This window comes from Dendropsophus ebraccatus, chromosome 9, assembly GCF_027789765.1.
Source record: "Dendropsophus ebraccatus isolate aDenEbr1 chromosome 9, aDenEbr1.pat, whole genome shotgun sequence".
Lineage (NCBI taxonomy): Eukaryota > Metazoa > Chordata > Amphibia > Anura > Hylidae > Dendropsophus > Dendropsophus ebraccatus.
The window spans coordinates 74,223,065-74,235,253 of record NC_091462.1 but is presented as its reverse complement, the minus strand read 5'-3'; the positions used below and the strand labels follow the sequence as shown (position 1 = coordinate 74,235,253).

The 12,189-nt window shown below is 40.9% G+C and overlaps 1 protein-coding gene across 1 annotated transcript in view; it reads left to right on the top strand.

Moving 5' to 3' along the window:
• GTF3C1 (general transcription factor IIIC subunit 1) overlaps positions 1–12,189 on the top strand; it is a 63,988-nt gene that overhangs the window by 26,742 nt on the left and 25,057 nt on the right. The window contains exons 17-23 of the mRNA XM_069983653.1: positions 5,623–5,720; positions 6,441–6,537; positions 8,880–9,057; positions 9,146–9,275; positions 10,823–10,955; positions 11,063–11,141; positions 11,637–11,813. Of these exons, the coding sequence (XP_069839754.1) occupies positions 5,623–5,720; positions 6,441–6,537; positions 8,880–9,057; positions 9,146–9,275; positions 10,823–10,955; positions 11,063–11,141; positions 11,637–11,813 (892 nt within the window). The remainder of the gene's footprint in view (positions 1–5,622; positions 5,721–6,440; positions 6,538–8,879; positions 9,058–9,145; positions 9,276–10,822; positions 10,956–11,062; positions 11,142–11,636; positions 11,814–12,189) is intronic.

Genomic DNA, 12,189 nt, shown 5'->3' with positions numbered 1-12,189 from the left:
GCTGCAGCAACCAAACTGAACCAAACCTAAATCACCATAGAACCCAGCAGAGATGTAAGTCTGGTTACATAGATCCAAGTGATCTGACTGTGGCAGCCATAATCCACACTCAAATGCCAGTCTTTTACAATTTCTTTAAAAAAGCCTGTCACACTTCTATAAACATATTAAAGTGTAACTGTCATTTCAGGGTAATTTTTCTGAAAACAATAAATATCCATAGTACAAGTCATTTTAAGAAACTCTGTAATAGGTTTTATGTACCAAAAATGTACTAAAAAACCTGTTTTTCTAGCACTCCCCTCACTGCAGATGAAGCAGGATTTCTGTGTACATTATGGGGGAGATTTATCAAACATGGTGTAAAGTGAAACTGGCTCAGTTGTCCCTAGCAACCAATCAGATTCCACTTTTCATTCCTCACAGACTCTTTGGAAAAAGGTGGAATCTGATTGGTTGATATGGGCTACTGAGCCAATTTCACTTTACACAATGTTTGATAAATCGCCCCCTATGTGTCTATGGAGAGAGGAGGGGCTGAGAGGAGGGAGTGAGCACGGAGCAGTCCTGCATAGCACAACACCCTGCAATCTTCTCTCAGCAAGTTCCTAGATAAGCACTGACCTTTCTGACCCCTGAATCCAGCGTTTTAGGTGCCCAGACAGTCTACAAACAGCTGACCTTTATGTCTCCTCTTCCTGCTCACTCATGTCCCTCGGCCCCTCCCCCCTCCATAGGGATATAATGGAGACAGCAGAGCCCGTCTTCACTGGCTTCTCTGTAATGAAGACGTGTTTGCCTGATAATGCACAGATAAGAAGTTAGGGGGTGAGGCTTGGAAATTGCTTTTTGAGTACAGAAAGAGGCTTTTTTGCCTAATAAAAACTATTATAGAGTTTCTGAAAATTGCCTATACTACTGTTTTCTGCAATAAAAAAAATATATGACAGTTATGCTTTAAATACCAGTAAACTGGTAGCACATCTTAGGATATGCTGCAGATGTCTGATAGAAGTGGGCCCCACCTCTGTGGAGAATGGGGGTGCCCTTGACACTTGAGCTCAATGCATGATATATTGCTTACAGATTCCCTTTACTCCTTGCGCCCTGTAATACACTTCACGTCTTTCTATACACCGATACTGGCTACAATTTTATATGTCTAAGCCTGGTTAGTATAAAAGATGATCGGTTAATTCTACAAACAAGCACTTATTACCTCTTGGGTCACCTAAGCTTCCTCATAGATTGTAAGCTCTTGTAAATAGTAATCCCTCGCTCCACTTGCATCATTCCTACTTTCAAGTCTTGTAAGCAGGGTCCTCGCTCCTCTTATGCCTCCCTTTACTTATCGTTTTGTTAATATGTCCTGTCTGATGGTCTGTACTTGGACCCTCTGTATTGTAAAGTGCTGCAGGATATATAAATAAAGATTAATATTCCTTTACTATTTAGGTGATCTGCAAGGAGGCGGTAATATAAAATAATCATATTGTACATCAGTTCTAATTTTACTTCTGCTGTGTTTTATTGTAATATAACATACAAGAAAGGACAGATGTATGCTATAACACACTATAGGCACACCACTATTCAGTCAGATAAAGTAATATAAACTTTATTAACAATATAAAGTACAAAAACAAAACACAACCCTATACAGACCCTACATTAACCCTTTGAGGACCAGGCCCAAAATGACCCAGTGGACCGCGCAAATTTTGATCTTAGTGCTTTCGTTTTTCCCTCCTCCCCTTCTAAGAGCTCCAGCACTTTCAGTTTTCTATCTACAAGCCATGTAAGTGCTTGTTTTTTACAGGAATAGTTGTACTTTGTAATGGCGTCATTCATTTTACCATAACATGTATGATGGAATTCCAAATATATTATTTATGAAGATATAAATAGGTGAAATCGTAAATAAGAATGCAATATGGTAACGTTTGGGGGGTTCCTGTGTCTACGTAATGCACTATATGGTAACAGCGACATGACACTATTATTCTATAGGTCAGTCCGAACACAACCACATGCAGGTTACACAGATTCCCTAATGTTATATATGTATTTTTTTATGAAATCCTTTTTTTTGGCAATTAAATATTAATAAAATGGGCACATTGAGACGCTTATAACAGTTTTATTTTTTCACCTACGGGGCTGTATGGGGTGTCATTTTTTCCGCCATGATCTCTAGTTTTTATTAATACCATATTTGTGAAGATCGGACGTTTTGATCACTTTTTATTGATTTTTTTAAATATATAATGTAACATAAAATCGGTAATCTGCGTACTTTTTCCCCTCTTTTCGTGTACGCCGTTTACCGGTCGCAATGACGCTTGTTATATTTTAATAGATCGGACAATTACGCACGCTACGGTATATTATATGTTTATCTATTTATTCATTTTTATATGTTTTATTTATATAATGGTAAAGGGGGGTGATTTAGACTTTTATTGGGGGAGGGGTTTTGGGGTAGTGTAATAGTGTTTTGAACTTTTTTTTTTTTACACATTTGAAGTCCCTTTGGGGGACTTGTACATACATTACTTTGATTTCTACACTGATGAGTGCTATGCCATAGGCATAGCATTGATCAGTGTTATCGGCGCTCTGCTCATTGAGCCTGCCTGTGCAGGCTCAGTGCAGCAGATCGCCGATCGGACCACACGGAGGCAGGTGAGAGACCTCCGGCAGTCCGTTTCAACGATCGGGACCCCCGCAGTCACACTGCGGGGGTCCCGATCGGTAAGTGACAGGGGACTCCCCCTGTCACTTACACTTAAACGCCGCGGTCGCGCCGCGATCGCGGCGTTTAAGGGGTTAATGACACGCGGCAGCGCGATCGCTGCAGCGTGTCATTACCGGTGAGGTCCCGGCTGCTGATTGCAGCCGGCCCCCACCTGCTATGAAGCGCGCTCCGCTCCGGAGCGCGCTTCATAGCGGGAAAAACACCCAGGACGTAAGGTTACGTCATGGGTCGTCTGGGGACAGACTTCCATGACGTAACCCTACGTCCAGGGTCGTCTAAGGGTTAAAAACATTTAAAAACATATACAATTCAATGGGGATCCACTCAAAATATATGGGATCCCTAAGACACCACTCAGCTCAATATAATTAGAGCCACACTCTACCAGTAAATTATTGCTGTAAAATACAGCCAAATGAAGTATAGATATCAAAGTGCCAAGTGCAACAGTGCAAAGATGTCAAATGTAATACGGGTATGCATATACAGCTAAAGTGCACACAAGGAAACAAATCACCAAGTAGAGCGTGGTCTGCTGAGTGGGTCCAAAAAGCACCCTACGCGTTACGTCCCGTGACCGGAACTTCGTCAGGGGTACATACCAGTTGTACAGGGTTGCTTATATATCCAAAATAATAAACATCATTATGTAAACCTGTGGAATAGTTTATCAAACTTACAGGTGAAGGGGAGGGAATCATCCGGAGCTCCGCACACATCCAAAATGGCGCCTACAGCGTTCTTGATCCATTACTGCGCCTGCGCCAGAGCTGAAGTTACAACCCAGTTTTACAAAAGGCAGCAGTGCGTATGAATGTGCTGTTATGCCATGAACAAATATGGCCGCTAAAGTTACTTGTATCCTATGCGCATGCGCAGCCCGCGTCACTGGGGGCGTCCACAAGTATTAATCACCGGAGTGGTTGCCGTACTCTCACTATTATTAAAGCCTATGTACTCTTACCATACATAAGTTACAAGATGTATATGTGATTAGAGATAAGTGCTACAAATCATTTACCAAGGCGACAAGAGCAACAGATCCCCAATACCTGCCTTAGGAAATTTAGTGGAACAATGCTACAACACTGCTCATATACAAAAAATATAGCCACTGTGAAATCCATTGGTTATAAAAGTAAGTGATGATGGTACTACGTACTTGTACCTGGTACATGCAAAGTGAGATGCAATTAACACCGTGAACATTAGTGAACCCATCCTAATAGTGAAAGAATATATAAACAACCTTATCCCAAAATTACTAAGAACGGCGAGTGCATAATTAAGCTCAACGCATATATAAGTCAATTAGCCTGGAGAAATACCCAAAAATGTACCACTATGTTCAACTTCGTGTGACGCTTTATCCCCCCTAAAAATCATATGCCGCATGCTCACTCTATGGTTCTTGAGTCATATAAACAACCTTATCACCAAAACTACTATGATCGGCGTAGTAGTTTTGGTGATAAGGTTGTTTATATGACTCAAGAACCATAGAGTGAGCATGCGGCATATGATTTTTAGGGGGGATAAAGCGTCACACGAAGTTGAACATAGTGGTACATTTTTGGGTATTTCTCCAGGCTAATTGACTTATATATGCGTTGAGCTTAATTATGCACTCGCCGTTCTTAGTAATTTTGGGATAAGGTTGTTTATATATTCTTTCACTATTAGGATGGGTTCACTAATGTTCACGGTGTTAATTGCATCTCACTTTGTATGTACCAGGTACAAGTACGTAGTACCATCATCACTTACTTTTATAACCAATGGATTTCACAGTGGCTATATTTTTTGTATATGAGCAGTGTTGTAGCATTGTTCCACTAAATTTCCTAAAGCAGGTATTGGGGATCTGTTGCTCCTGTCGCCTTGGTAAATGATTTGTAGCACTTATCTCTAATCACATATACATCTTGTAACTTATGTATGGTAAGAGTACATAGGCTTTAATAATAGTGAGAGTACGGCAACCACTCCGGTGATTAATACTTGTGGACGCCCCCAGTGACGCGGGCTGCGCATGCGCATAGGATACAAGTAACTTTAGCGGCCATATTTGTTCATGGCATAACAGCACATTCATGCGCACTGCGGCCTTTTGTAAAACTGGGTTGTAACTTCAGCTCTGGCGCAGGCGCAGTAATGAATCAAGAACGCTGTAGGCGCCATTTTGGATGTGTGCGGAGCTCCGGATGATTCCCTCCCCTTCACCTGTAAGTTTGATAAACTATTCCACAGGTTTACATAATGATGTTTATTATTTTGGATATATAAGCAACCCTGTACAACTGGTATGTACCCCTGACGAAGTTCCGGTCACGGGACGTAACGCGTAGGGTGCTTTTTGGACCCACTCAGCAGACCACGCTCTACTTGGTGATTTGTTTCCTTGTGTGCACTTTAGCTGTATATGCATACCCGTATTACATTTGACATCTTTGCACTGTTGCACTTGGCACTTTGATATCTATACTTCATTTGGCTGTATTTTACAGCAATAATTTACTGGTAGAGTGTGGCTCTAATTCTATTGAGCTGAGTGGTGTCTTAGGCATCCCATATATTTTGAGTGGATCCCCATTGAATTGTATATGTTTTTAAATGTTTTTAATGTAGGGTCTGTATAGGGTTGTGTTTTGTTTTTGTACTTTATATTGTTAATAAAGTTTATATTACTTTATCTGACTGAATAGTGGTGTGCCTATAGTGTGTTATAGCATACATCTGTCCTTTCTTGTATGTTATAGTACTGTTGTTTTGTATGCTACATAATGAGCACCCTTGATTTGGCTGTGCATTACCCCTACTTGTGTGTCGTGTTTTATTGTAATGATATTCTGTATATTGTTCAGGTTGATGACCTTGAGGACTATCTAAATGATCCCATTAGAAAACACACTTTAATCAGATACCTGCCCCGATCCATGCGACAACAGCTGCTGTATAAAAGGTATATGCTTACATATGGCCAAGGTATTTAACGTTCTCACCTCTAGATATTTTATCACAAAAAGAACTAACACATTGGGGAGACATATGCCCAACAATTCCGCAGATCAACCACAAAACTGGCACTCTTCTTTTCTAATTAGCTAGCCTAACTCCACATAGCCTAACTCCACAATGCGCTCTCACCTCTTCTTCAGTTCCCCTTCTCCTTCATCTTCCCTTCCCTCTTTTCTTCTGTCCCTCTCTTTCTTTCTCCTACTTCTTTCAATATATTTAAAAATTCATTTGTTGATATATACTTGAGGGCCTTGTTGGTTTTCTGGAACTTTGCCACCTGAAAATGCGGCTGACACCATAACCTAACAGATCAACCCTTGCTTGTCAAGGGAATTAGCCAATCCAGCTAATACTGCTAAACTATACGTTACCACTGGACTCTCACCTACCATATGTCCATGCTGCCTAACCAACTTGTCCGCTATTTGTTACCATCTTTTTCCATGCAGATGTTATTGGGGATCTACAAACTCCCCTTACTGTTTTGGCTGCTTGTTATATATGTTGAATCTATGCAAGAACCCAATAAACAGTTACCCATATAAGATTCTGCAGGCAAACTTCCCGTAATACAATGAATATGCAATTATATGCAGAACTAATGTACTCAAACGACTGTCTTGCCTTCTTTTCTTATAGTTGACACCTTTTTTTTATTGTTTAGGAGATACGTTTTTTCTGTATTTCAAGGGCTACAGAAATTAAGTTGTATGGGTCTACTACAATTCGGCCCAACTGAAAAATTTCAAGACAAAGATCAGGTATGATAGAATTACTATTCCTGTTTATTTGTAGATGCTTTGTATTTCCATGTCTTCTGGGCTAGATGACCTTAGCTAATGGCACAAGTTCCTAGGCTTCCCATAGACATTGACATGATTGGTTAGTCCCTTCACTAGCTCTAAAATTATGGAATAACCTAGCTATATGCTATCACGTTGTGTTACATGGGTAATCCCATTTCATAAAGTAGGGACTAAATGCTATGCTGGATCCAAAAATGTATACATTACTAGTCATTAGTATGGACAATAAGTGTTCTACAACATGTTTGTATCTTGTACAAAGTGTAGACATATTGAAAGATGTAAATCATCTGAGAAGAGACATACAGAGAGGTATGAGACCCAAGGGTATCATAAGCTAAAAAATACTATCCATTTTAATGTGGTTTGTTTTTATGGTAAATTACCTCCATTTATGTATGCGTTGTACCCCAGCCCTGACTATTCATTTCAGTGGACTCAACGTAGTCTACTAGTGACTACATTCACTTAGTGTCAGAGCACAAACTGCAGACATATTGCAGAACTTATTGCCATCTGCACTTTGGACTCCCTCAAAATTACAGTGTTCAATTACAGAAATAAACTGAAAGAAGTGACTAGTAGAATACATCAGCATAGGCTTCCTTCAGTTTGCCAATGTGTACAGTGAATGTATGCCATATATCCAATGTGATCAGACCCTAAATTGACACTTTCAGACACCCTTTAGACAAGGGTAACTTCCAGTCATTTAATTCATATGTTTCCCGAAGAAATGGCACAATGTTAGGTTTAAACTCAAGATGAAAATATCTCAGGAGAGCTATAAGGTCCTATTTCAAGGGGTATTTGTGGGGTATTTGTCATGCTTAAAGTGTTACTGTTGTATTATTATTATTATTATTATTATTATATATATATATATTTTTTTTTTTTTTTTTGCAGAAATCAGTAGTCCAGGCACTTTAAAAAAAACTCTGTAGTTGGGTTTATTAGGAAAATATGGCATTTTCTGCATTTAAAAAGACTTTTCCCAGGTTAACCCCCCCCCCCCCCCCCCATTCACTGCTCATTATCAGGAAATCACGTCTTGCTTAGAGATGAGCGAACCTCGTGTATCCGAACCAGAGCTTTCAGCATTTGATTAGCGGTGGCTGCTGAAGTTGGATAAAGCCCTAAGGCTATGTGGGAGTCATGGATATAGTCATTGGCTATATCCATGTTTTCCAGACAACCTTAGAGCTTTATCCAAGTTCAGCAGCCCCAGCTAATCAAATGCCGAACGTTCAGGTTCCGATGGACTCGACCTGGTTCGCTCATCTCTAGTCTTGTTGCATCAGACGTGCCCCTGTCTGTTTTATGGAGAGGGGAGGAGGAAGGAGGGAGATTAGTGGGCAGCAGAGAACAAAGGATTACACAGGGGACCTGTGTGAAAGCCTCTATTCAGAGGTCAGTGCTGACGTCAGAGGAGATAGCCATGTGATGTAGCTGTAAATTAACTCTTTGTTGTCCTGCTTTGGTGGGAAAGCTTCAAACTGCTTTCTCATGATAAAAATGCATTTTTCAGCTAATAAACCCAATTTGAAAGTTTCTTAAAATCGCCTGTACTATTGATTTCTGCACAAAAAAAGAAAAATTCAACTACAGGTACACTTTAAGGCTGGGTTCACACTATGTATATTTGAGGCTGTATTTGGTCCTCATGTCAGGTCCTCATAGCAACCAAAACCAGGAGTGGATTGATAACACAGAAAGGATCTGTTCACACAATGTTGAAATTGAGTGGATGGCTGCCATATAACGGTAAATAACTTTCATTATTTCAATACAATAGCCGTTGTTTTAAAATAACAGCACATATTTGCCATTAAATGACAGCCATCCACTCAACTACAACATTATGTGAACAGAGCCTTTCTGTGTTTTCAATCCACTCCTTGTTTTGGTTGCTATACAGCCTCAAACATACAGCCTCAAATATACGTAGTGTGAACATAGCCTAGATAGAGAAAAAAAAATCCTATACGCTCCCCTGCAGCTACTGCTGTCATGGTGGTGTTCCCTGCTGTGCAGTACTTCCTTTTGCCAGCCGAAGGACCTGTCCGTTGTTTACCAATACAAGGAAGTACTGTTCAGCAGGGACAGACACCACAACTGTGGTAACAGTGCGGGAATAGAAGGCGAGTATAGACTTTCTATCTGTGTAACTCCACCGTAAACACAGATAAAAAATAAAAAATAAACCTCCAGAATAACCCTTTAAGGTCAAATTTGTTTTTAAAATTACATTACTTGAAGTAAGTTGCTTAAAGCTGTTGTGTATTCTTCTCCCTTAGGCATTTGTGTATGTGAGGAGAAATGCAACCATTGTGGACACAACGGCTTGTGAGCCTCACTACAATATAGCACAGGCGAGTCATCCTTTTGAGAAGCGCTCCTATAGTTTTGAAAGTTTTCAAGATGTGGAGAATTTCTGGTTTGATCTGCAGTTTGTATGTCTGAATACACCCCTAGGTAAGCGATGTTCTCCGTAGTAATAGGCACCTAGAAATGTCAGTCTGTCTTTGTAATGACCATTGCTTTATATTACACTTGGTTTCAGGTGTCGTTCGATGTCCTCGTGCAAAGAAGACAAATTCCCAAGATGAAAGTGTATTGGGACAAGAGATGGAGACAGAACAGGAAGACAGACAGAATCTTGAGCGGAAATGTAACATCCTGGAGAGTGTCCCGTATGGCTTTATTTTCTACTTTTGTTGCTATACCCGTCTTTTAGAGTCAATAGCATGTGTACAACTCTCCGCCCCCATCAGTGACGTCATTGCCACATAGGCCCCACCCCTCAGCAGCCATTGGAAGGGCCAGTCTAAAGCACTAGGCCCCACCCCCTAGATTGTCCCTAGCGTTTTAGGCTGGCCCTTCCGATGGCTGCTGAGGGGGCGGGGCCTATGTGGCGATGTCACGGATCGGGACTAAGTGGTGTTAGGGGCTGAGCAATGTGGCACAAAGGCCGCAAGGCCCCACCCACATATACCAATCCACAGGTGATAAAAGCGACTTTTTATCAGAACAAGCACCATGAGGTGTGATATAAAATAAGTAATGAAAGCTGTAACATTTACCCTTTACACCTGTGGAGAGCAGTCAAAATGCAAATAGGGGGTGACAGTGTCACTTTTACTGCACTCCCCCTTCATACCAGGATGAGCACTTACACTTTGCAGAATTATAGAGAAAAAAATTATTTACATTTATTTAAGGGAACCGGTCACATCCTTTAAAGGGGTTGACCACTTTATTGTAAGATAGTTCAGTGTACAGTATTAGTAAGTGTACTTACTGTATATACTAACAGCAGCTCCCTGTGTACCTCATAGAGCTAACATCAGACTCCCCTCCTCCAGGCTTGCTCTGTGGTGAGTCTGTCCATAAAATAGCCGACATGGAGAAGCATGTGACCATACCCTGCCCCTTATTGTCCACCACCTGTATATGTCTATGGAGCATGCTGGGGGTGGGGCATGATCACATGCTCCTCCATGTCAGCCATCTTATGCACAGAAACACCACAGAGCAGGGCAGCAAAGCCTGGAGGAGGGGAGTTTAATTTTAGCTCTATGAGGTACACAAAGAGCTGCTGTCAGTAAGGGCAGTGAGTAGAATTAATACTGTACCCTGAACAATTTTACTATAAAGTGGCCAATCCCTTTAAGTTGTGTGAACAGTGTTCGGGCATCATGTCTGGTAGTCTGCTGTGAGGAGACCTTTTCAAAATAATGTTTAATTCCGGCATCCAAGAAGTAAACATTTGAGCAGAGCCACTCAGGGTAGATTGACTAAGTGAATGATGTACACAGCGCTCAGGGTGCCAGTCAAGCCTGGCTGACTGGTAGGAGGATGGTGGCAGTCTGACTACATGCTTGGTGGCTTAATAATTTATGAAGTTTTATGCATGAAAACAGGCGTAAGCCATGCCAAAATTTACACCTGCTCGAAGAGGCGTACACATAGTAAATGTGGGTGAGGTTTTATTTAAGACCGGCATACTCCTATTCCGCTCTTAATAAATCTCTCCCTTGGTGCACAAAGCTCTGGGTACATAGTATGAAGAGTCTGCATCCTTGGCATTCGCAGTGGTGGTTGGTAGCTTTGGGTGCCCAAAATCTTTAATTTGATTTCTTTTAAAACCTTTTAGTGCAAAGCGGATTGGTCTTTGTGTTGAATACAGAACTGAGCAGGTGTATGGGTTGTTTCTAATTCCGAGTATTTCCCTTTGCAGCGGCAGCAGGGAAGTGGTGGATGATGGAACCATTCCTGGAGATGGATTAGGAGCTGGAGGCCTTGACTCCAGTTTTTACAGTCATCTAAAGAGAAATTGGATTTGGATTAGCTATATTATTAACAGTAGGAAGGTTAGTTTGGTTTCCCTAGAGCTTTGAATTCATACATTTTATTCCTGCTTATATGTGATGAACAGACGCACAATTTTGGAGAACATTGTATTTTTTTTCTTTCATAGAATTCATCGGCAAAAGACGGCCTTACTATGAGACTTCAGACCTTTGTAAACAAGCATACACTACCCTTGGGCTCAAGAGGTAAAATACTTCACTCCTATTTCATGATCATCTTAAAGGGCCTTTCCAGTTTTAGTAAAAAAAAAGCTTTATTTATTGCATTCAGATCATGACTCTACAAAATGCCGGTGTCTGTATACTAGTATAGGCTTATGCCCGCAATAATGATATAGGATAGATTACACTGGGAGCAATGGTATAGAAATATAATAAAAAGCAATATATATTATACTATATCAATAGGATTCGAAGTGTTCCTATCTGGACAAGTGATGCTCTATCCACAGAATAGCGCATAACTAAAAGAATGCGGGAGGTCCAACTGTTGCCCCTCCATGATCTTAAGAACCGGGACCCTGAAATCCAACACCATAGAGAATGAATGGAGCAGGATTTTGGAATCCACATTCTTGAGATTGCGGGGGAAGGGATCATATTTAGGAGATCGTACACCGGATGAGAGAGAGCGATAGATAGAGCTTCCTAGGTAATGGAAACTATCATTGTGGCTTTTAGGTGACCAGAAGAAAGTCTTTGCAGATATATCTATGTCAGAGACCGGAGAGCTGGTTCAGGTGGTAAAGGAAACCACAGCAAACCGTAACATGCGAGTTCAAGGGGGAAGATGCCAGAAGCGAAAAAGGCCAAAGAAAGAAACTGAGCCGAAAAAACCGAAAGCAAAGAAGATGAAAAGTAAGTATGGTGAAAATGACTTCAAATATAACCACCTCAGTAATGATTCCCATAAAAAAGTAGGAAACATTCACACATACCATGTTTTCAGGTTCCATGTTTTGTCGTTTGTTGTGAGTTTGAAGCACAGAAACAAGTGAGAGAGAGGCCGAAAACCCACAGCTTTGTATAAAAGTGCATTTCTGTAATTACTCTAGGACAGGACACATAGGACAGTGCTTTGGAGGGAAGAGGACAGCCACCTAGAGAGAGCCTCCTTAGTGTTCATCGGGGTATTTGTGACATTGAAGAACAGATTAAAGGATTTGCTTGTATTATTTTAATATACAGGGTGATTCTAAAAGGTTGGGGGAAAATATCAGCGGTAAACGTTCAA